This window comes from Orbicella franksi, chromosome 8, assembly GCF_964199315.1.
Source record: "Orbicella franksi chromosome 8, jaOrbFran1.1, whole genome shotgun sequence".
In the NCBI taxonomy this organism is placed as follows: domain Eukaryota; kingdom Metazoa; phylum Cnidaria; class Anthozoa; order Scleractinia; family Merulinidae; genus Orbicella; species Orbicella franksi.
The window spans coordinates 13,715,472-13,741,002 of record NC_138152.1 but is presented as its reverse complement, the minus strand read 5'-3'; the positions used below and the strand labels follow the sequence as shown (position 1 = coordinate 13,741,002).

The following is a 25,531-nucleotide window of genomic DNA, read 5'->3' as shown; positions in this document are numbered from 1 at the left end:
ATTTGACAATAAACTTATCTGCAAATAGAGCAACGCTCTCTGGGTGAGAGCACAGAGCAATGGTGGAAAAGTTGAATGTCATATTGAAAGATGTAAAGGAACACGATTCCACACTCTTTCAGTCCAATGGACTTGCTTTAAAGTAGGGCGAAGAATTTGCCCACAGTTTTAATGTAAAACAGATCAAATGTATGGAAGCTAAGTTGACGAAGGTCACGCAGGACATGGAAGCACTAGAAAATAAGAAGAGCAGTTATAACAGCATATTCAAGGGCATACTCAACAAAAGGAGAAGGAAAAAAGAAAACCGCAGAAAGTCAAATGAAAGAAAGAGGAAGCGGACTGAAAACAACGTCCAACGAGTTTATGGAATCTGTGTTGGAAACCTGCTAGGAAATGATCTTCCACAATGCCTTGTGTACCCTCCTAGAACGGCCGTCCCGGAAGAGTGTATTAAAGTTGAGGATGTTGCCACGTCGTTATTTAGAAGAAATGGGCCATACATCGCACAGCTCTTGGAAGGGAATTATTTCACCAATGCTGCAAGAAGCAGAATCACCACCAACCTTGAGCAGGAAGTCAGAGATTATGTTTACACCTTCATGTACCCTGAAGAGTACACCCTGACGGAAAGCATTGCTGCTTCTTGCAGCATTGGTGAAAGAGACTCCCATAGCAGCACAAGCGGCGACGAAGAACTCGACGACAGCGAAGATGAAGATGAGTGCCAGTGAAAGTTGCATTCGAAAATAACAGTGTTAAATACTTCTTTTCAGTAGCTACAAATGCTTTTTGTCGCCAAACGTTTTTTTAAAGCAGAAGGAAAGTTTGTAATAAATTTGTATCCTGCCTTCTATGTTTATTCTATAGCAATTTTTTTGATATTCAAACATTATGCCATTTTAAAGTTTTACTAAAATATTTCACGTGACCCCCCTTTCCCCTTATTTTTTTGGGATACCCCCCTCGAAAGCCATTTTTTTTCGCATAGCCCCCCCCCCCAAATCCCACCAGCCCCCCTACCTTATAAAAAATGAACGGTCCCTAACTTCTTGTTTTCAAATTGTTTTTTGCATATGTCTTTCACATTTATGTTGTAATGTCTTTTCACATTTCAGCCGTTAGTGTACAAGAATGGAAATCAGCTATTGTATTTGGTTTCGTTTTGTTCTCCCGGAGTGTAGTGAGAGAGGCGGTGATGTAAACAAAGTAATCCAAACATCCACGGCAAATCCGCATTCTTTCAAAAACTTTTTTCATGCTCATGAACAATGAATTTAGCAGTAACAAAGCATCTTTATCTCTACTCACCGAATAAAAATAAATAAACGGCACGCAATACATGCAGAAGCGATGACGTTTCTTTTTGCTGGCAGTTGCAAAATTGGGATATATCTATAAGGGGTATTTGTAAATGGAATTTGAGTTCATTCATCAACAGGGATGTGAAAACAATTGTCACAAGTTAAGAAATGAATAAGTTAAACAAACAAACAAAAAAACACGATCAGTAGCCTCTTATGCAGTCACACAATATTTCCTTACGAGGAATGTGCGATACTGAGCGTTTGCCAAGGAGACTAAGGGATGTGTGGATGAAAATCGATTCCGAAACAAAACATTTGTTTTTGAACCTGTTCTGCTTTTATGTTCTCATTACGGCTTATTTGGTTATGGCAAGAGAATCTGCAAGCATTTAGTTCATGAGGGTGCAGGCCAAATCAGCTACTCATCTCAAACAAAATGAACCTACAAGACATGACTCCCACATAATGCAACTTCAGCTGGCGACACTATTCTCGGTACCATTGCAGCGACATACAACACTAACATACCTTAAATGGCCTTTAGCTGCAGTCCAGGTAGTGTCACACTCAAAGATTTCTGAAACAAAATTGTAAGCATCTACATAATTAAATCACGAATTTACGAAATGTTTAAAACGAAAAAAAAGATCTGGTTATCTAAACGGAAATCCCCGGGGGGCGCAGGGGGGGCACTGCCATATATGGGCTATATACAGACGACGATCGAATAGTATCCCATGATGCAATTTTCTACGTACGTGACGCAACATCGAAGTTATCATGGATTTCAGCGTGAAATAACGTGGTTTTCTCCGCGGTCAGTTTCTTATTTTTATTGCAGTAAAACGTAAGAAAAGTGCATTATTTAAATCTTTGACACGATTATAATGATTTGTAAGTGTTTGAGAGCGTAGCCTTATTATAATGTTCTTGTCTTTGATTGTGTTCGGTGACTATTCGCATCACAAGGTGTTCATTGACCCGTAACAAGGTCATGAATATTCGCTTTTCTTTGTACAGTATCTTGATGTCTTCGATTTTTGGGCATCACGCCTCAAAATATAGACATAATAATGATTTTTGGCACAGAAGTACCGAGAAGTACCCACATTTTTGTGACCTTTTAAGCGATCGAAGTGGACTGAAATTTCGTAACATACCAGAGTTGCGTGTGTGAATGTCTGCTTCAAGTCTCAGTTTGTTTGGCGCCTTATTCCCGAGCCTGGTCATCTTTTAGAGTCAAAATGATTATTTTCGAAGGTGTTTTGGTTATTATTCTTTCCGAAACTGCAAAATGCTCAGCAGTGATAACTAGCCTTAACAACGGAGTGTTTAACTTCGTAAATTTCAATAGTTCAATGGAGCCGTCATCTTCGAAGGCGAATTCACAACAACCACCGGAACGAGAACTCTTCTTCGTTCGTCCATGCATTCCACATAGCTTATATGTATTTTTAGTCTCGACAGACCAACGAAACACAAGTAAAACCCTTCACTGTAACGGCAAAATTCTCTTTGACCTGTGGCTTTTCAGAGTTGGTCTGCCTGTGCACGGTTCTAGGCCGAAAAAAACCACATTCCTGTAAGGACACCAAAATAGCCACCCCGCTTGATTTTTGCAGGGGCATGTCACGGTTAGTAAACTGGTACCGTTTAAAGCTAAGACATGTGATAAGACATGTGGCGAACATGTGAGTATGTGAGCAGGCTATGTGAGCTCGTCTTTCCGATGGATCTTTTTTTGACTTCTTTCCATTCGGTCGCCGTACGCCTCGCTATTATGTGCTCTCAGCGTTAGATTTTCGCGAATTTAAACGCTTCGACGGCAGCATTTATCGCGATCTGAGGGAATTGTCCTTGTTTATTAACACGACTTGGCTTTGGGATGATAACCGTGGAACCGCTACATTTTGATTGCATTTGTTGATTAGTTCCTGTCACGACAGATAGTTCAGTCTTTATCCGGTCGAAATTTTATTGTTTGGAATCGGTGGAAAAGTACTCGGAAGGCAAGATCCATAAGATTACTTTATTCATCTGGGGAAATACTCGAATTAGTCGCGAAACGAGCACGCGACTGCAAACGCTAGCTTAGAAGAATGTACGTAATTTAAATATTCTATGAAACTTGAGAGACTACAGAAACTGGCAGCGTCACGCAACGTATCAACAAATCGTGACATCTTCACTAGCATGGACTTTGACACTATGCATATCTGACTGTAAAACCTCGGTTGCTGCTGAAAAATGTTGATTTTAGCAATAGACAAAGGTTGAAAGTCAGCTAGTGAAATCATTTACTTACGATATAGAATTATATATTAAAGTGAGAGCGTCGAACGCACTCTCATAATCTCTGATTCAGTTACTACTAGTATGTATTTCTAGTCTCGACAGACCAACGAAACACAAGTAAAACCCTTCACTGTAACGGCAAAATTCTCCTTTGAAACGCAGTGAATATAAACTGACTCGATCGGTACTCTTAAAAGCAGAAGCCACGGAATCCAGACCATTGTGAAAGCACGCCATAGCTCTATCGCGAGAGCGTAAATTAAATGATGACGTCATGTACGCAGTAATAATATAAGCCTAAACGAGATGCATCATGGGATACTATTCGATCGTCGTCGGGGTAGGGCCATTACAATTGTAATGCTCATTAAACCTTTTTTAAAGCAACTTTCCTGTTGTCTTTGCAGATGTGGTTGCTTTAGTTCACTAATTTACCTCGGGAACTGAGGGAGGAATGCTGCAAGCTCCTCACCCGTCAAACACAACAACACAAACACAATGCACGCGCGCATTTCCCGCCAAGATAGACGTCTCCGTTTCTTTTAGACCTCTAAACCGAGTAGTACTGGGGACGAGAATCGTCCTCCTTTACGGAACTCGTCCACTTTAAAGCTCAATGTGAATACAATCAATGAAAAGTTCACAATTTGGTTCAAATCTGGCCTTTCAATGACGGTTTCTCGCTCAAGTCTCACACTTCTACTTCTACTACTACCCTGACCGCTATAAAGGTGCAATCTAGCTTCCACACTACACTGAAACCTGTGTTAAAGGACACCCATAGGACCCTCACTAGTGCCCGCTTAATACAGGGTGTCCGCTCTAATTAAGCAGGTTCTAATATATTGTGCAGTAATAGTTAATTATTAACCCTTTTGTAACTCAGTGTAAGACAGTGTAAGATCAAAGACTGCTCAATGTCAAGTCAGTCAGTCAATGCATCAATTTGGAATAATCTACTTAGCTTTAAAACGACATCACTGAACAATGTTAAAGGAGTCTGAGCTGAGCTTTGAGAAGTAAAAAGGCCTTGAAGTGTCCGCTTATTGCAGGTTTTGTGCAACAAAATGGCTTAATATTGGAGTCCACGTGCGCTTAACAGAGGTGCCCACTGAATGCAAATTTATTTTACAGTAAATGTAAGAAGAAAATTTTGGGACTCAAGTTGGTGCCCACCTCATAAAGGGTGCCCACTTAATATTGTGTCCGCTTAATACAGGTTTAATAATGTCTACTCGTTTAAATTACTATTCAATATAAGTGAATATGAGGAAAAAAAGGAGGAACATTTCAGGAGAAGCTCACTTCCATATCAAAACGACAAGTGCAATTATTTGTTTTTGTTCGCGAGAAAAACAGATCGGATGATTATCTTAGTCTTTGTAATATGACGAACGTAAGGGAATAATATATTGTCAACTGGATAGATTGAATGGCTGGTTTTTAGGGAAACAGAAGTGTAAGCATAAGGAAAGGCTAAGGCACATTTAAACGACAGAAGACAACAAAAATGAGAAATATATTGTATTTTAATTTTCATTGTTTATTCTTCGGACTATTTTGCTTTCCAAGAACTAACATTAGTTTTGAACTTTCGCTACCAATAGCTGCCTTATCTAATTTGCATATGTAATAGGACTACATGCTGTCCAATTTGGAAATAATTGGATGAAAAAAAAATTCCGAGGACAGCCAAAATTGGACGACGCCGCAGGCCAAGTCCAATTTGGCTGTCAGAGGAATTTTTTGAATCCAATTATTTCCAAATTGGACAAGCATGTAGTCCTGTTACTTATTAATTATATAGCTCGTGTGGTAATACAGCTTTGCAAGGAAAGCTACAGTAACTGTCTATGAAGAAAAACAGACTGGGCCCTCGATCTTCCGAAACTTGGAAAAGCTTCGAAAATATCCGGTGATCTTCGGAGATCGCCGGACATTGTCAAAAGTCTTCGGAAATCCTGGGAAGTGTTCGGGTGATCTTCGGAAATCTTCGGGTAATCTTCGGAAGTTTTCGGGCGATCTTCGGAAGTACTCAAGTGATCTTTGAAAATCTTCGTAGATGTTCAGGTGATATTCGGAAATCTTGGGAAGTGTTCGGGAGATCTTTGGAAGTCTGGAATTGTTCGGTGATCTTTGGAAATCTTCGGGAGTGTTCGCGGGATCTTCGGAAATCTCCTGGAGTGTTCGGGTGATCTTTGGAAATCTTCGGAAGGTTTCGTTTGGCCTTCGATAATCTTCGGAAGGTTAATAACTTAATTTCATTGGCTGAAACAAATTGTCTTATTTTTTCCCAAATTGGACAGTTTCTGCGTTTTTACTCAAAGTCCTTATTGAAAACTGTCCAAATTAAATCCCAAATTGGACAGTTTTCAGAAATTAAAGGATAATAGCTGTGCTGACAATACTGGATTAACTGACTGCTGTATAATTAGTAAATAAAACTTAAACCTTATTCTGGCTGATTTTCATTGGCAATTTTGTAAAAATTAAAAGAAATGTAGCAGTTTCTTTCAAAAAACAGATTTGGTCCAGAAAATCTGTGGCCCTCAAACGAAAATAGATATAAATATTATAATTAGTGCAATTTAAAATATATCAATAACATGATATAACAATTATATACAACAAAAACATGCCGAGAATGTAAAAATTACAAACCTTAAGGGGACCTAAAATATAAAATAACATAATTTCTTCTAGTTTTCTTGCTATTGCTTTTTTAAAATAGGCCACGACTCGTTGTTCATGACCTGCTATCCTTTTATTGAATTGCTGTAATTGAAAACAAAATTCAGTATTCAAAGAATACGTAATAGTACAGTGACCTTTACAAATCAACAGTTTAAGCTAAACGGTTTGACTGATATATATATTGATCATAGAAATGTAAGACCTAGCTACGAGTCGAATTTGCATTGTTACTGGTCTCTTGCAGGTTAGTTGGCTACCGTTAGTGTCTGGCCCGGTCAGGTGTAATGTATGTATCAACAGACCATCGATTGAACTTTCTTTTTCTGAATTATCACAGCTCATGATCAGATCAGTCAGTTTTTTAGCAACTTTAGTGAATAGGGCAATTTCAATGTAAGGAAACTGAATAAAAAAGAAACCTCTGTACGTGACGCATTTGGGAATTAGTCATTTTTGACCAGACAGTATTCTTCTGCTAAATCTCGACGATTCACTAAGCCATGGCACAAGGCGTCATGTAAGACTTGGAAAGTTGCATCTGAGCCTTCAGCTGCTTTCCATTTCAACAACATTTTGTAAGCCTTTTCAGACAGCTTCTCATTTTGATGATCAATAGCATACAGCTCTGCTTCACTATTTTCTAATAACCGTCGCCCAAGCTCCTTCCATTCCGCCACGACTTTCCCTGCCAGTCCTTCAAGATCGTGATCGCCTGGTGTGCCATCTTTAACTGCGAGTGAAAAAACGCAATATAATTCTACCTTACAAAATTTTAGTCGGTCTTATTTGTACAGACGCTTAAGAATTGAGGGATACATGTAGCAAGGATCACCATTTGATATTTCTTGACGTGAGCTGTGAAACGTGAAGTGGTCGGGAATTTCTTGTCACTTGTATTGGTGGTCTGCTACATAGCACTGATCATAAGTACTCGTGAATAGAACGCGCAATAGTTATGTGATCCGGAAGAGAAACAAATGCTACGGCTGCGAGAAGAGTCATTCTCAATGTAGAGTCGTCTAAATTTTACTGGGACTTTGACTGGTACCTTTGTTCCTTTTCTAGTTATTCTTTGCTACAGCTGGTCCACATCAGCTCAGTCTAACCCATTGCTGACCTGCTGTACTAGTTTTAGGTGGTAAAGATGGGGGAGACGAGGCTGTTGCTGCCGCTCAAAGTGTGAAAGAATGTACTTCTTTCATTAAGTTTTTCATTGTTAGAAATATTACCTTCTAGATGCTGCTTGGTGAGTTTAGGATGCTTTGGGCTGACACCTGGAGATTCTATGCTTCGCTTTACTGAAGACTCTACAATAACAAGTGACGTAGCTGTGATTTAAGACAGAGTTGACATGCAGATCGTTTTGGCAACGATTCTGGCTGTATGACCTAAAACTGCTGTCCGGTAAACTTACTGAGATTAACAATGTCAACAGAGGTGGATGGTTACTTAGTGAAAGAGCGCAACCATTTTTCTTGGATCGCATTATTTTTGACACGAATTTTGGCAAAATTACCTAAAACAGCTGTCCCGTGTAAACTTACTGAGATTAACAATGTCAACAAAAGTGGATGGTTACTTAATCAAAAAGAGGGGCTATTTTTCTTGAGTAATGATTACAGGCCAACATGAAGATAATAGCTAAAGAGAAAAGTATCCCGCACACGTAACCAACTTTTCATAGAGGCACTCAAACTGTGAACATTTAATTAGACCCTCATTTGGACGGGGAAGCGAGACCTATGAAAGTCGAATTTGCACTGTAATACAACTTGCTGTGTAATCTAGACTGTCGACAGTAATTATACTTCCTGTTTAATTTTTCTCAGGACAACTTCAAAGGACTGACAGAGGTAACGCCAAGGTAATTTCTAATCAACGCCCCAGAACTCCAGAAATGAATAGTTGTGGAGGTGATGGGCAATAAATACTGGAAACGTACAGACTATTTAGGCTTCATTTTAACGTTACACGAAATTCATTGATATTAATTTGTTACAAGTGTTAACTTCCCATTTTGTTATCCTTTGGGTTAAATACCCATAGTTTATGTTGCTTATTTTATTCTTTCGTGGGAACACTATCTCGAAGTGTTTAATGTATCTTCTCTGATAATTAAGATCAGATATCCAAATACCGTCACGCGCGGTGATTGCTTTCTTAGTTTAAACTTGATGAATTATTGATGACTGAGTTCGAGAAAAGATTTTCTTTCAGTCATACGTCAAACGATGAGCATCACAAATCTCTTTTCAATTGAAGCAGCATTTCAAAATTAACCTGCTATTAAAATTCATGCTACTCTATCAAGTTAGGTTTTACCATTTCTCTGCACAAGACCAGCTGGACTATTTAACAGTTCTTTGTCGCTGACGGGAACAGGAGGAAACTGCATCGGGGACGCCTGTAGAGGAAAATACAGCAGAAGAAACATTAGAAACTAGAGGGCTTTATAATATCAGATATTAACGAGAAGAAGTGATGTTGCTACCAATGATTACGTCTCGTGTAACTCGTATGGCCATGTAAAATGGCTTGGCAATCCTCTTAGAATACATGAGCGAAGCGGTCCGACTAAACCGTGCTAAGGATGACGGTTTGAGATTAAGCAGCCGTAGATCGCGGGTTAAGAGTCGACCTCTCGGCTAACCATTCGCTGGAGTTGCTTCGCGGTATACAACTCAATTTTCTTCACTCAGACCACAGTTTTGGACGTAGCAAATTGAATTCGTATTTTTCAGTAGGCTATCTAACTATAATTGTCCTTTGCGGAAACCTTTGCTTAAAAAGATAGTTTTCTGTCTTCATTTCATGCCAAGTATCAGGCTTCAGCGCCATTTCAGCTCTTTAGCTTACTAAAAAGGCTTGTTTGTAAATAATTCAGCCTTTTTGTTTAACTTAGTGAATAAGAGATAACAGATACGATGTGATGAAGTCTGCCGAAAAAAAAAACTAAGAAAAAGAGGACCTGTACTGGAGATCTTGGAATAATGTGCAGTGTACATAAGCTTCGCCTTCTCTCCTGGCCATCCTGCGATTTGAAGAACTCTACTTGCAGATTACCAGGGTCACGAACAGTAACCCGCCAACTTCTCTGAAATGGTGCATTTTCACGAAACCTTAAACGAAGAAAGAAAGAAAAAACCCTGTTAGCCTACCAAAGAGTTTGACGACTACTACCACAGCTGTTAGTGGTCTAATTATTTTTACTTACTGATGATTTCCCTTAAAAGATCTATGAAGCAAAAATTTTGTGTTGATATTTAATATTTACAAAACGTATCGATTGAAATGCACCAATTACAAAGTTTGAGACTTTTAGGGTCGAAATTGACCATTTCACAAACTCTCAACAGTGCGCATTTGGCCGCTAACAAAGTCAGGGGAATGGGTCGAGTTAAGTGCAAATCCCGTGATGTGACGTCATTTAGCTGCCAGAAGACATGCTTACGAACACTAAATTCTTGATGTACGAGTTGCCTTCGAGTGTTTCTGTAACGCCCACAGTTCCCTCTTAAGTCAAAGCTATGTCAGTTTGTTCTCCTCCAAATTTTGTCGCTCCAGTGTGGCAACTCCAAAAGGCGCCTGTAAACTCGGTGAAGATAAAATTGAATGGGAATAAGATGACGACATTGAGGTAACCGTCAAATCACGTCTTATCGGAACCTCGAGCGCAAAAAGTACGAGAGCGGCGAAGGAAGTCGATGAAGTTTTCAGTCAAATGCAATCTTACAACTTCATAGTTTAATGTGTGCACGATGGCTTAAAATATGATAAACAAAGCGACGTGTACTGCGAAGATGGCTCTTTACAGCACGTCTCTGTCTCCGGACAATATGCAGTCATTTTCCTTTCACAATGCGATCCATAGGGAACTGATACTTTTTTCTAATACCAGGCGTGAGCCAAGATTTTGAAAATTTTTGGTCAAGGGCACCAAGAGCGGTAAATCACCCCTGTTTACGTAGATCGTGCTCTGTTTCCATCATACTGAAGCACCAAAGTGACCTTCGTGGTTGCTGTCACGTGGTAGTTTGACCGCGCATTCCGAATGCCCTTGAGGGCAAAACAGCACAACTTTGGGGGTTTGCAAAATCGTCAATTTTCTCTGTAAAGGTTTCAAACTTTGAATAATTACCCAGGCAGTGAGGCCTGGGTTTAAACTTCGGCTCCATTTTTTTTTTTTTTTTTTTCCTCGTTCATTCACAAATCGCCGTCTCGTCTCTGAAGCGCATGCGTTACCTGTGCATGCGTACAGCACATGGAATTTACAGAAGTTGGCGTCGTGAAAAGTTAGCACGGATTCCATGATTTCTGGGGCGATGAAATCATATAAAAACGAACACACCGTTCGAGGTAGACCAACACTAAAGGACATTAAGCGTTTTCGGAACGGGTCGGTCTGCAAGCCTTACAAGAGATCAATTTGCGAGCGAACATTTTGAGTGAATTTATCAAGAATCATGTTATACCAAAGGAGCCATCAACCGGAGCTATCAACTCTTCAACTTGATAAAAAGCATCTTCAGAAGCGTCATCGTATGATCGTGAACCAAGTAGAATCCCAGCACGAACTCAAGAACGTCTGAGCATCAAGAGCAGAAAGGTTAGAAAATTTGTTTACGAATGTATCTGTTCGAGTACACCTAAGTAAAACGCTCCGAGAAACTTCGTTAAGTGTAATAAAGATAAAATCCCGAACCAAACGATATTCTCTCGTTATTTTCTTGTAACAGAGTTATGTGTCTTTACAAGAGTGAAACCCGTGTAGCGAATTATGGTACATTTAAGCTGAAAGAAACTAATGTACATGTATGTTGACCCCAGCAAAACAATTCTTGGCTTGCACTGTCACGCAATCCTGACGCAATAAAAAATTTATTAGACAACCATTTAGTGGATTAAATCAAGAAATTGTGATGTTATAGGAGATTAATAAAGATGCCACTTCGCTAATTTTAAGTCTGTGCGTTTTCCCAAGCTCAGATATTCGTCAAAATATTTTGCACAAATTTACAGAGACCAGTACCTCCGCGGTGTGCCAACATTGCGGCCGGAAAATAGTGTAAACATCTGGAGTTTACTTTGGCTATCTAGGCGACTGATTACCTGTACTGAACAAACAAGCAACTACATAAGCACTTTTATTAGTACTTTAACTGCTGATTGGGCTAAAAATCTCGACATAAGTATATGTTTTTCGACAAACGCGTTCGTAGGTCTGTGTCACGCACCGCCATAACTCGGAAATTCAAAATGTCTCGCTTGCGTGAGAAACGCAAATAACAACGACCAAGGCTGAGGAAAATAGACTGAAACGTTTATAGGCTGATATAAAGACCTTGACTCTTTTCACGCCCTAAAGACCTGCAAACGTGTAATAAGCTATTAATCGACTCCAAGAAAAGCAATCAAAAGCAGAAGAGCTTAAGCCCATCGATTCGATTGAATTTCGTACAACTTCAAATGCAGAACATTTAGCTCAATTGCGATATAGCTAGTGCTTCTCAGTATAACGACTGCCTGGGTACACGCAGCAAAGCGTCTAGTTGTATTTCAACTGATAAATTTTTTAACTAAGTACAATATTTTTTGGGCTTCACTTGCACTTTATCAGTATCTGTTTAAGTAATTTTCAAGGCTTTCCATTAAATCTCTAACAACAAAATTTACTTGCTAGAGGAGAAGCATCGTCAGTCAGTGACAGAAGCATACACTTGACTGGAAAAATATGTCTTTCCTTTATTGTTCAGTTCGAAGCTCGATTAGCTTTCGAGATATTCTGGGTTAATTCACCTGCTTTAATTTTCTGTTTCAATTATCTTTTTCTGGTAACTAAGAGTTTTTCTATTTTGGTAACAAAGTGTGTGTTATTGAGTCCGTTAGGATAGGGTAAGCCAACGTGGACGGATGCATGGATGCAACATAATTCGAGAAGTACTTTAACCTACCAACCTTAAATGATAAAACATAGGTAATAACAGACACCTACCGCAAGTAGTGGTCTTTTGTGTTTTCACTTTGCTCAAGCGAAAATGCCTCAGAAAAGGACACGAACGCCTTATCGTTGTTACAAAGCGGCTCCTCTGAGGATCCTTCTCCTTGGAAAATCACAAAATATGTTGACGATATATGGCTATTCACTTGATATTTCAAGTAACTTGGATGACAGCTTAGAGCCAGTACATAGTTGGATGGCATCTTATTGTCACACAAGCAAGCTAAAAATTCTGCTTGTTGTCCCATGGCTCTTTTGTTTAAGTCACAAGCAAGTTGCCGTGGGGGGCTAAAGAACTTCTTAATGTTTAGCCACCAGAGCCAAATCCTGAAAAGAGGAGTACATAATCGTGCACATTATAAAAGACCAATCCAGCAACGAGACTGGAAACTTTCCTCAAGCTTAAACGAAATGTTTTATTACAGCTCTCTGATTAAATTTCCTAGGCAGACCCGGGCGTGAGTTCATTTAATGCAAACCCAAGCTGTTATTTATTGGCTTATTATTTATGAATTTCAAGTTCTCTCAGACAACCCAATGTCCCATGAAGATCTAGTGAATAAACATATGAGAACTACATCTCCTTACCGGCAAAGAAAGGAAAAGCATTCTCATTCAAACCTAAGATTGTGCGCGCCATTTGATGCCAGGCTTCTCGTACTTTTACCATGGTCAACATAACACAATGATAACCTTGTGAACTCGGCGTCTAGTTTTCCCCTTCTCCCCTCCGAGAAATTATGAAGTATCTTAGCCTAAAGAATTTTCGTTAACAGTTGTAGTAGGAGCATATTGCAAGAATTAAGTCTCAATGTTCAAGTTCGTCATTCTCAATTCGTGTCACTCCTTTGACTTTATTATTGCTTATTTGATGCTCTTCTACCTTAGCAGCAAACTATTATTTTGTTCTTTTAAATCGACACGAATAAAACGTACAATTCAAGACAATTTATGTTCCTTGTAATCCAAGACAGGTTACAGGGGAAAGAAACAGCCGTTTACTTACCGACAGAAATGTTTGACTTGAAATGTCACTATTCCATCTGCAAGAACTGGCGTCATCACTAACTGATCCGTACTTTCAGTCCATTGTTGTGATTTTTCTCTTGAATAGTGCAATATCCTCCACTGACCACAAGATAGGTTTGCCAAATCCACCCTACCTTGAAAAAATGTAAGAGGGATCGTGATTTTTGCTGGTTCCAAAAGTTCAACATTGTGAGAAGATGATATGTGAAGGACTGGACCAACTAACATTCCTTCTCCGTTAGGGCCGACGCTTGGGAGTTCTTGGACCTTGAGACCAGACGCAAAACGAAATCATTAAACATTCATGTTCAAGGTTTGTTTGACTGCAGTTTAATTAACTTATCTTTCTAGCCGCTTTCGGTTTTGAATCTTCCCTTGGAATGTGCTGCCTCCTTCTTAATTCAGTCGCTTTTGTTGAAGATTTACAAGCTCTTTTAGTTTTAATTAAATCTTTTGGATGAAACTCTGCATAGCGTAGTAAATGGTGACATTCAGTGGCTTTTCGTAGTTTCTGGAATGGCATTGGCCATTATCTTCTGTCATTAATTCCGCGGCAGAAAACACCCCACATTTGCTGTTTTGAGTCATTCATAACGTAATGGCTGGTAAACGAGATTCGGCAAATTTGTTAAAAGGCTAAGAATTCAATATCTGCGGTGAGAATCTGACAACAACAGCAGATATTGACAAATTTTCCCACATAGTTCTACTTACCTCGTGCTACCTTTAGGCTTCTTTTAGTGAGACTTAGGAAATAATTCTAGGGTTGTATTTGAAAAGACACAATTAACTAACGAGTTGCGTAACCACTGAACTAATAGACGCACGCAAGAGACTACTAAACTACTCACTGGGGTATCCCAACAACGCGACTTCATTTAGCTAAGCTTGAATTTTTCTCGACTTTGAACGTCCCTATGAGTAGATTGTTCTCCAGCATAGCACATAAAAAGGAAATTTCACTCACGATTATCGAAACTGAAGAATGTTTGAGTGCACAAACACAGACTACTTTATTCGGTATCGGTATTCGGTATCTACTAAATTGAGACACACATCATTGTAGCCCAAAAAAGCTATACATGGTTGCTACAAATATCTGTACCTTAATTGACAAACAGAAGTCGTCTTTGGCAGGCACAGAATTCCAAGGGATTGAAACACTGACATCTGGATAGTCTGGCACTGTACAGGCAAATTCAGGAGTTACAGGCTTGGGCTTCCGGAAAATGAAAGATTTGAGGCGCCAGATTGCGGCAAAGGAGGAATACCGCGTTATTGTGCATACAGCTTCAGCAAATGGGAAAAGCCAGTTGGGAACGGTAGATTTAGCTGCAACAAAAGAATATCACAACAATAATTATTTTTATATCACATTATTATATTGTAACTATAACTTCTATAATTTCATTAGTAGATGTAAGACCTCCTAGCCTTCAGGAGGTATTTTAGAGCGAGCATTTGAGAGTGATTGTCCAAAAAAGAAATCGTAACTTATTAGTGACAGAAAAGGAAAAAAAATCGATTTCCTTCATTTTTGCCGTAGTCTGTGTAAATGTCTACGGAAAGTTCGGAGAGGGACTGAATCTCTAAATGAAACGCTGCAGTCTGACAGTTGATGTAAAAGTTATTACGCAGTACCTTTGAGTGTTCAACTCCACAACGTATAATTATGAAAGTGAACATATGAAAGATCATTTATTTCAACTATAGTGGGAGAAGTTTAAGCACTTGCAAAGATATCACTAAAAAAATATTTAGGTTTGAACAAGATTCGATCCCGTGAACTTGCGATAACATTGCAGGGCTCTAGCAACTGAGCTGTCAATCTGTATAACTAACCCTTACATAACTTTTAGTTATAATAAGTCAGTTTAATTATAAGTCTATGGATGAAATGTCACTTGGTACTGTTTACTATGCTTGAGAGGCGGTGTTAAAATTTCATTTGCTTTCTCGGTCCAAATGTTTCTTACGCTGTCCAAGGTGTTTCTCACTTTTATTTTTTTGACTATACAAATTAACCTAACACTTGTTCTAATGCAATACCTGATGTATGCAAAAAGGTGTTGGTCACCAAATCTCTCCATTCATTGTTTTCCGGGTCGACCAATTGCTTTATAACAACTTCATAACCCCTGAAATTAGAAGCACTGTGCATTAAAGCCACAGTAACGCTTCCTTGGGCATCCCTACTGAATTCCAGGTCAGGTGGACCGTCATGGGACAGTTCAATCACGTTGCTCACCAAAGCCTCATTACTGCCAAGAGGTGGAGAGAGGGTCGTGGGATTCCATAGGTAACATGCAATCAGTAAGGGTTTTGTTATGGTTCCTCGACAAAATGTGACAGATGCAGCAACTTCCTGAAGGTTCCAGGTATCACCTTCAGGGGATACTTCTCCTCTGAAAAATCAAAGTGTTACGAAACATGTAACTACAGATTTGCATTAATTACACGTACACCACAATACTTCTGACTTCCTAGTGGTATAAATATTGATCCCACTGAGTCAAGTAATTGGTAAAAAAAAAAAAAAAAAAAAAAATACAGTTCAACCTCCGTAAACATACACCTCCTATAGGCAGGAAGTTGAACCAGGAACCAGGAACACCTCCTGTTTGTTGCCACTAAGTACACCTCCAAAACATTTTGAACCTCTCATAAGCAGAAAACTCCCCTGAGTGGGCACTTTTCCTGGCACCGGGGATACCAGTTTAGCAGAGGCTCCATTGCATTGACATCTATCAAAGTTCTTCCATTTGGAGCAGCATCGACATTTTGACCGTCTGCCAATTCACGGCAATGTTCACAAATTCAAATTCACTAATTCACACATTATTCAGAGTTTTCCTCCACAATACTGTAGTTAGTCCTGCGGCCAATATAAATCATGTTACATTTTAGTGTAGAGTATATTTAATAAACTAGGTATGTGTGGACAAATACATGCTATTAACAAAGCTTGGTAAGTGTGTATCTGGATAATCTTGGGTTTGTTGTTCAGAGATTTCAATTCAAGTACAGGGTACAAAGAAAGTGAAAATATAGAAAGATACAAAAATCATAGCAATACACTTAAGACACGTTTACCTCCTGACGAGGGTCTTTTTGCTGTCGTTAATATCCTGGGCTACATCCGTTGTCTCCTCTAAACTGACTTCCATCTCTTCCTTTTCCTGCTTACCATCAACCCCTTTCTCAGCTTCTAGAGAAAATACGTTGGCCAGAGAGACCTCTACATTCTTAGAGTCTGCAAAAAAAATAATAATAAAATAAAATAAATAAATAAATAAATAAATAAATATCAAAATAAGCCAAGTTCACGAATAATTAATGATTGATTAAGTATCCTTCTTACTTTTACATCGGAGGCCAGACTAGTTTCTTACATAACATTTTTGGGCAAGACAGTCAGTATTCACAGTACTTCCAAACAACATACATACTTACTAATCAGTAAAATAAGACGAAAAGGCTGGAGCAATCCGCTGGGCCAAGCGGGGGTTTCATTAAAGGCCAGGCAGTCAGGCGAATTCACCAGCTATGTTACCTATCTTGCCTGCCTGGCATAATCATCCTCAGGAAGTTACTCCTTATGAAAGATTTAGTTCAAAAAGATTTGCCTGTCGATGAATACCTCAGACATGGCAACTGGTAACAGACTAGCATCCCATATAAAGGTAGAGGGAATACTCTGCACATGCCACAAATAAGCCAGCCTACAGCTAGAGCATTGATGTCAATACTTAGATGTACCGTGCTAATGTTCCTCTGCATGTATGTGGGAGGATTGGAAAAGGATGCTAGTCTGTGACTGTTATTGCCCAGGATTTTGTGACTCTTGCAACATCTAGCTTCAGTTGTTCAACGAGCGGATAAATTAAAGATATCCGCAGAATAAAACTCTATCCAGTGGATCGCGTAGATTGGTTTGTCAACAATTATCCACTCGATAGTGTTGTATCTTGTGATGGGTCAGTATCCACCCTTTGAACAACTGGGCCCTGAATGGAGGGAGACAGCATATGTTGCCATTGGCTAGTCTTCAAAATTTACCGATACCACCAACCAAATCAAATTTGACCAATACCACTTTCCCCATTGATTATACCACAAACAAAACTTCATCTACTGCTACAGCTTATTTGGCTGGTAACCACTCTATGGCAGGCCATTGGATTTTCAAGGGAGACAGAATTTCAAGTTCGAAAGTTCTCAAAAGGCGGGTGTGAAGGCTAAGTGGAATTTCCAAGGTCCAGCTGAATGGGGGAAGCGAAGGGAGGAAGGCACAAGGTCAAAAACTATCTGAAGGAGGGGTAGTTTTTTTGGAACAACACATTATCATTTCTAGCAATAGACCACATGGATAGTGATAGCTTTTGCAAAAATTCCTTCAATTTCCTGCTTTTGCTTCAACAATGTCAGGTATGTACAAGAAAAATATAGTCTCTTTAATAAGCTGTGCCTAATATCCTCTGTTTTCTTATGAAATTTTAGCCGCTGTTAAGCGCTTTTTCAGCCGGTCAAATTTGCCGGTTAAGCCAGTTTCTGATACATGCAAAGAAACATCCCTGCTCTTTAAAGTGTATAAAACATTGACTCTAATAACAGCAAATTCAAACATTTGCTACCTTTAGTGGGTACCGTGGCCCCTGGTGTCTTCTCATCTTGGAGAACCTAAGAAAAAACAATAGAATGGAACAATTGAAGTACAACAGAATGAAGTTCTTTTTCTTAAGGAAAACGATTTAACGGTATGACCAGGCCACTTCATATGTAAGCTAAAAAATAGCTATGTCAGTCAATTAATGATGCTGAATGAAAATGTGAAGCTTATTATTAGGCTTTAGCTCACTATTTTTGTGTCTAGTGTACCATAATTTGCCGTATAGTAAGCCCTTGGCTTATATGTATAATCCGCAGGTAGGTAGGTTTAGTTTATCTGGCAGGGGTGGGAGGAGAGGGGCTTTTACAAAAAGGAACCTGGTATTTCAAAAATGTTTCTAAAATAAGTGTTATGAAGCACAATTTCTAAATCAACAACTCCTAAGCATACTGTAAATTCGAGGTGGCCTTTCTCAATTATTATCCACAACTTCCCATCATATTTTTAATTGAGCTAAGTTCACTTGATTTTTCTCCCGTCCTTCAACTTAGCTAGCGGGATACTTACTTGATATGCCTCATCATAACATTTCTTTCTTTCATTATCTCCAGTGGACGATGCCAACTGTTTGATGTGATGGAGGAACTTTTCCATTTCCAGGTCTTTCATCTCAGCCTGCTTCACCTCCCATACATTCTCATAAAAACTCAGTGTTTCTTTTCCATAAAAACTCAGTGCTTCTTTTCCGTATTTTCTGAACATTTCCTCTTTTTTAAGTTGCTTGCATAACTGGAGAATTCCAATGATTGTTCTCTCCCTAGCCAAACCAAACTCCTTCGCCTTCGCTCCACCTTTCCCTACCTCCCAGTGCTTTTGCCAGGTATGCAACAGGCCCTCTTGGAATTCTGGAATGTGTTGCTCATCACCAACATCTCGGTACAGCTGTTCTACCTTGTCTTTTAGTGTCGCTTTGTCGTAGGCATGGTCCTCGGCAACAAAGTCTGGTCTCACAAGAACTTTTTTGTACAGTGCTAACTTCATGGTTTTGTGCCTTGTGAGTTTCTCGTGCTCAGCTCGACTGCGACAAAACTCAATTACTTTGTCCAAGAACTCATCTCTTTCTTTCAGCATCTCGTTAAGCTTACTGTTATCTATTTCTTGGTCAAACTCCTCTTGAAACTCTTTCTCAGTAGCAGTCTGCATCCCTTCATAGAACCACAAGGCGTCTTTTTCGGTTTCATCTTTGTCTTTCTGGTCACGAACCAAGTGCAATAAAGCATCAATGATCTCTTTGTTGTACTCAGTGAAGCTGAACTGCACAGAACGTTTCTCTTCATCCCAGAAGCGCTGACAAAATTTCAGCGCATCATTTCTAAATTTTTCCTTCTCCAGAAAATGAAATGACGGCAGATGTCGTTCCATCTTTCTTTTTGTCTCTGAGTAATCATACATGTCTTCAACACCTTTAATAATCTTCCGCCATACTTCACTATGGTTTCCTGCACCAAGCGACTTCTCCATTTCCCACGCCTCGCGGAAAAGCTCCAGCGCTTCATCAAATTTACTTAAGTTGGCTTGAAGCACTGCTCGCTGGAAAATGCTACGCACGGTTAGTGGGTGATTCCCAAGAAGCGTCATCCTTATGTTGTAAGCCCTTTCTGCAGGTTCAACTGCTTCTCGATACTTCCCCTGAAACATAAGAGCATTGGCAAGGTTTCTACAGAAGTGTGCTTCATCGCTAAACCCTGAAAGTTTGAGCTCTTCCAAAAGATACAGGGCGTCTCTGTAACACTCCACTGCCTTCTGGTAGTCTCCCTGACCCTCATATGCTGTGCCGATTTGATTCTTGTACATTGGCATGTCAAAATGATACTCTGAACCGGCAATTTCCTTTTGTATGTTGTATGCTTTAGTGTAGAACTCAAGTGCTGTCTCCGGTTTGTTGAGGTGAAAATGGCAGTTTCCAATAGCATTGTAGCACCTTGCAAGATCAGAATGAACTTTAAGGAGTTCCGCTCTAAATTGTAACGATAACTCCAAGATTTCCAGTGCTTTCTTGTAGTTTCTCTTCATGTAGTGAGTCTCCCCCTCAGTATACAGGTAAAGTCCTTTGCTGAGCCTGTAAGATTCACTCGATTTATCTTGAATATTATCGAATGAACAGGACGCTTCTTTCAACACTTCAAATGCTTTCTCAGTTCCATCAACATCTAAAACTTGCCGAGCTTCCCAACATTTTAACTGCACCCGGCAAAGAGAGCCTGTGCGGGGACAACAACAACGGCAAAAACAACTTTTGAAAGACATAACAATAAACGAAGAAATGAATGTCACGTAAAAAAAAAGGGGGTTGTATAAGTACACGTAACCCTTCCCCAGACTAAAAGTTAGTTTAGGTAAAAGTATGTCATGTTTAAGTAAAGGTTTGTTTTCTAATTGCTTGACTTCTGATACGATTACTCATTTATCATATGACTGAGAAAATTGCGAACGCGCGCGCGTTGAGGAGGCTGGTAACGGTCAAAGACTTTTTTTAACAGCTATACTTTGAAGGATGAATACTACCACTGTTTAACAAGTGATGCTACAATAATGGTATCACACAAATGCCCAGTCATTTGTAAACAAGTTGCGGTCATCCCTTTTATAAAAAAGGTTACCATAACAATAATATGACATGCTAAAAACATCCTCAATTTTATTTTTAAGCGCTTTTAGCTCAAAACCAGCGCGGTTACCTCTCATTATTTATTATCGAATTGTGATAAGCATGATAAGATGCAACTTCTTGAAAAGTTTAAGATAATCATGTGACGTGGCTTCAGAGCCACCTTAAATTTCCGAAAAGTTAAGGTGGCTCTGAACCTACCTCACAGAATTTTTTTTAAGCTTTCCAAATAGTTGCATCCTATCATCACAATTCGATAATAAAACTTGGGGGTAACCGAGCTCGTTTTTCAGTTATAAGCGCTTAAAGCTTAAATAAATGGTGTTTTAAGGAGGTCATATTGTTGCTATGGTTACCTATTGCACCATAAAATTGACAGCAACATGTTCACCAATTATTGGGTAGTTTTTATTATTATTATTATTATTATTATTATTATTATTATTATTATTATTATTTTAGCATCAGCCGATCGCGATATAGAACGGTTCCGCTCGACCCTAATATGCACTGCAGTACAAATTAAGAATTAACGAAAAATTGGGCTGCACTCAGCCAATCACATAATGAAGTAATTTTCTCAGTCATGTAATAAACAAAGCTACTGGTCGAATTGTTAGGCGTGATGTCATAATATTTTAAATTTTAACTTGCCAACCAACTATGAATATAAAGTCATGCCAGAATGCTGACCAATCTCACACTTATTTATTGAATGAAATGAAAACAAATTGGCACTTTAGCCAAGATAATCTCAATCTGTCGATGATAAACATTAATGATATGGCAGTAAGTAGCTGTCCGATCCTAGATTAATATTATAAAAACAAAATACAGTGAAGTGTTTGATCTGAACGTTTACAATTATAGAGGAAAATGTATGGAATGTCTTTGCCGTATAAGTCAGAGTGAGCAAGTCCAGCCGACTTCATAAACAGGACTCGCAGAATATTGACAATGGCGTGACGATGACAGCGAAACGTCGGTTCTTTTCGCTTATTTTCATTTGGAAATATTTTTTATCAAAAATATTTTCACAAAATCTCAAGCGTGACTAACATTTACATCTTTGTTGCTTAGCTAAAATTTCGTCCAAAATTTCATAATACTGTGCCAAGCGGCCCATAAGGCAGGAGTATTTCTAGTTCTCCCTGGATGGGATGTTAGTCCATCCCAGGGTTACCCCCCAGTATTAAGTTCCCCGGCACCCATTTATACGAGAAACCAGAAACTGTAAGGGACCGCATACGATAAACGCCGCCAACGTAGGATCTACCATGAAGAGATCTGATCAGCCAAAAAGAAATGTATGAAGACAAGCAATAGACTGCAAGGCTGATACAACGTGAAAAACGTTTCGAGACACCAACTTGACAAGAACCGATAAAGTAGGATCGCAACAGTGGACAGCTGTTTCGCCCTTCTTGGGGCTCGTCAGCACTGTGTAGCGAAGATATGTAACGCCAGCCCAAAAGCCAACGCAAATAAACTGCAAAATGACCCGTGCACTATATCAAGTTCCGTACTCTGAGCTCACTTGCGCCCCGAAACACGCGTTGCCACATCATGTGTTTCGGGGCGCAAGGAGACAAAGTGTTCAATATTTAAAAGTTTAGGCTGGCCTTGTCCAGCCACATTTATTCTTTTGCTTTTCGAGACACCAATCTTGACACTTTGTCAAATTCGGTCGTTATGTAATATTACATGCCATATGTCACGTTAGCCTGAACGTTCGCATAAAAAGGAAAAAAAAGGATAACATTGAGACCTTGGGCCGCCTGTGGTGTCTCGAAACGTTTTTCACGTACTATCAGCCTTGCAGTCTATTGCTTGTCTTCACCCATTTATACACCTGGGTGGAAAGAGGTACTGCATTGTGAGAGTAAACTGTCGCCGGCTTATGCGAAAGCCGATTCCATAGTCCCGATTTATGACATCATCAACATCAAAGATTTAGTTAACTTATTCAAAAGCGCCTTCGGCGACGGCCTTAACAATAACTCTAAATTAATTGAAAAGTCATTCACCCATACCGTCTTAAACGTGGTTTTTATATAAAAAACACAGTACCGAAAACACAGATCTTTTGCCCCATTTGAGAGTTTTGAATTTACTTTATAAGTCTAGGTTTTGTAAATCATAAACAAGTAAAACTTAGCGATAAGAAAGAACAGCGTTTCGGTGACATTTCAAGTTCAAATGCAAAAAGATAAACTGTCAGAAAATGTGCTCAAGATAAACATTCTCGTTACATATGCAATGTCACGCAAATAGTTTTGCTTGAATTGAGTCCGACTGGACATTGAGAGATGGAACACTGCATTGTTCGGAAAGACCTGTACAGACATTTTTCCGTTCTCAGGAAGTACATGAATAGGTTAGATTGTTTAGTGCATGAAATGCTGCTAATTAGAGAATTAGCACCATCTCTCAATTTCAGTCGGACTCAATTGGAGCAAAACTATTTGCGTGACATTGCATACGTAATTACGAAGTATGTTAATCTTGAGCGAATTTTCCGACTGTTTATCTTTTTTGCATTTGAACTAGAAAACGGTGTCACGATGTCACCGAAACGTTGTTCTTTCTTATCGCTAATTTTTGCTTGTTTGAGTTTACTTTGGCATTTAAATTTCAGATTTTGAAAATTATCCGTATACAGGAACGCAATAATTTCGATTTCTTTGAGCTGAAGTTTGCGCAGAAACACCATTTGGGAGCTTTATGATTACAATGTTTAAGGTTTGAACAAATAATCAAAATGGGCAAATTTTAAGTTAACTCTACTGAAAACTATCATTTAAGCCTTCTAAGTTAGAGGCCGGTTTTCAATATAATTTTCAGCCCCATGCCCTCGTATTACTTATTCCTATCAATGTATATGTGTTGTGGCAGTTTGAAACTCATGTAAATTCTTTGGAAAATTAATAATAATTATGTAGATAATTTTAGGACAAGGTAACCACTTCAATTATCCGACTGTTAACAATATGGGCCACTTTAAGATGATAAATAAATTCCAAAAATATAATAATAAATGCATAAATGAGGTAGAAGAACTTATTAAAATATCAACGGTCTCAACATTTCTCAAAATTGATCGACGAGATCATTGTAAATTATATTGTGACAGAGGTGAGCATTTTAAACGACGTAAAGACTATCATTACAGGCACCTTACCTGACCGTCCATCATCTTCACACATCTCAGCCCACGAATGAAACAGCTTGATCTGTTTGTCTTCAGTCAGCATAGCACTGAAAAGTGATGCAATCAGGGCAATCTCACGAAAATCACCTGGAACACTGAAATAGTCTGGCTGCAAAGAGATCTCAAAAGTAAACTCATAGTTCGCTCTGTCAGTCTCAAACATTTGGAATGCTTCAACATAGTCGGGCTCTATAAGTTTTGCAATCTTTTCCATCTTTGCCATAAAGTGCTGATGGAATCGTCCCTTTGCCTCCAAGTAAGCCATGTGGAATTTTGCATCTTCCTTGATACTTTTAGCATATTTTCTTAAAAGTGGATGAATGTCATACATCACTTCCTTTGCTTCTTTATTAACCACAGAAATAATTGCACTTGTAACCAGCCCCTCCAGCTGAGCTAAGGTGTCTGATGGGGTGAGGCCAAGGATGTTAGCAGCAGTAGAAGCAGAGAAAGGACCGCAAAACAACGAAACGGATACAGCAGACACTTTCAAGCTATCAGTGGGAAGTGTATTGAACATTTCCATAATTGTAGACAGCTGACCTATATCCACTCCTTCTTCTTCAAAATCTAATTGCTTTTCTTTAGCATCTTCTTCCAATTCTGATTTCTTTGGAGTGGCACCTTTCCCTTTCTGAACGTCAGCAATAAGGTCATCAGCAGATTTTCTTTCTTGTCGCAAAATAGCTGCTAATCCCTTCAAAAGAAGGGGTATTCCTTTAGAGATGTCAATTAGTTCATTCTTCTGGTGGGTATTAACATCAATCATTCCCTTAGAAATCAGGATTTCCTCTGAGAAGGAACTTTCAAGGGGTTTCACCTCAAAATTGTCCACCTTTTTTGCGTCTTGCAATTGTGTTCTGGATGTCATAAGTAGTTTAAGTGATGTTCTATTGTCTTTCTCATCAAATTCTGAAAGCCTTTCGAGAAATTGCACAAAAGCTGTTTTCAAGTTCTTGCCTTCTTTTCCTTGTCCAGTTGTGAACTGATCAACATTATCGAGTAAGAAGAGAACTGGTTGATTTAACGGTTGAATTTTCTCGTGAATTTTTGTAACAACATAATTCTGATCATCGTAGCCGATGGGAACAGCTAGTTCAAGGGAGCTCATCATGTTGAGATAAAGTTCTCGCATATCTTTAGCTTCCCTTAGATCAAAAACGAATTGTTTTCCTTGCCATTTAGAACAAACGTTCTTTGCTAGTGTTGTCTTTCCCACTCCGGCCGATCCAAACAAGTTCAACACCAGCGACTGACCTTTAGGCTCAAGCTTTTCCATAATTTCCTCGAGCTCCTTTTGTCGCCCTGACAATTCCTTCACTGGATCAACTTCTCTCACCCGAGAGTCCTTGAAACTCTTGATCATTTCCTTGATCTGCTCTTCCTTGTTCGATTTCGGCGCAACAAACTCTTCGATCAGCGTGAGGTGGCTGTCAGACACAAATCCATGCTTCTCGAGAAGTTGCAAACATGAGAACAAATCTTGATCATCTACCGAATTAAATTTTCCTCCATAATTCCTTTTCAAGGATTGCACAACATCGTCTGATTCTGTTGAATTAAATTTTGGAGATATGCTTGTAAAGAGCTCTTGTAACCCTAGCGGGCGATCAATAAGCACCGCCATCTTAACTCGAACTGCTAATCGAAAGCGGAACAACCCCCCCGGGGGGGGGGTACTCCCCAATATGGGCTGTGTAGGTATGTGCGGTCCCAAAGG

The 25,531-nt window shown here is 39.2% G+C and overlaps 2 protein-coding genes across 5 annotated transcripts in view; one reads left to right on the top strand and one right to left on the bottom strand.

Annotated features, from left to right (window-relative positions):
* The window catches only part of LOC145494828 (uncharacterized), a 152,510-nt gene that overhangs the window by 55,678 nt on the left and 71,301 nt on the right, over window positions 1–25,531 (top strand). The window lies entirely within an intron of this gene.
* On the bottom strand, window positions 1,021–25,438 carry LOC145494687 (uncharacterized). Of its 4 annotated transcripts, XR_014050287.1 has the most exons (13): window positions 23,782–25,438; window positions 18,500–20,193; window positions 17,958–18,003; window positions 16,417–16,576; window positions 15,373–15,728; window positions 14,429–14,655; window positions 13,301–13,590; window positions 12,289–12,621; window positions 9,265–9,415; window positions 8,619–8,700; window positions 7,526–7,624; window positions 4,306–7,026; window positions 2,269–4,185 (listed from the first exon to the last, which is right to left on the bottom strand). XR_014050287.1 is itself a non-coding variant. In XM_081474237.1 (12 exons), exons 1-12 carry the CDS (start codon window positions 25,436–25,438, stop codon window positions 6,740–6,742), a joined length of 5,382 nt encoding a protein of 1,793 aa, XP_081330363.1. In that variant the 3' UTR covers window positions 2,269–6,739. The 4 variants fall into 4 exon arrangements, 3 of the variants coding, with proteins under 3 accessions (XP_081330366.1, XP_081330363.1, XP_081330364.1); XM_081474237.1 differs by having other exon boundaries at window positions 2,269–7,026; XM_081474238.1 differs by having other exon boundaries at window positions 2,269–7,026; window positions 7,526–7,603.

Bases quoted from the DNA above. Each gene is read 5' to 3' on its own strand.
- LOC145494687 (XM_081474237.1), bottom strand. From the start codon at position 25,438: ATGGCGGTGCTTATTGATCGCCCGCTAGGGTTACAAGAGCTCTTTACA. The intron at 12,622-13,300 runs GTAAGTAAACGG...TCCTCTTTTCAG, and splicing joins CAAGTCAAACATTTCTGTCG to GATTTGGCTCTGGTGGCTAA. The intron at 7,625-8,618 runs GTAAAACCTAAC...CTTAAATCACAG, and splicing joins TGGTCTTGTGCAGAGAAATG to CTACGTCACTTGTTATTGTA.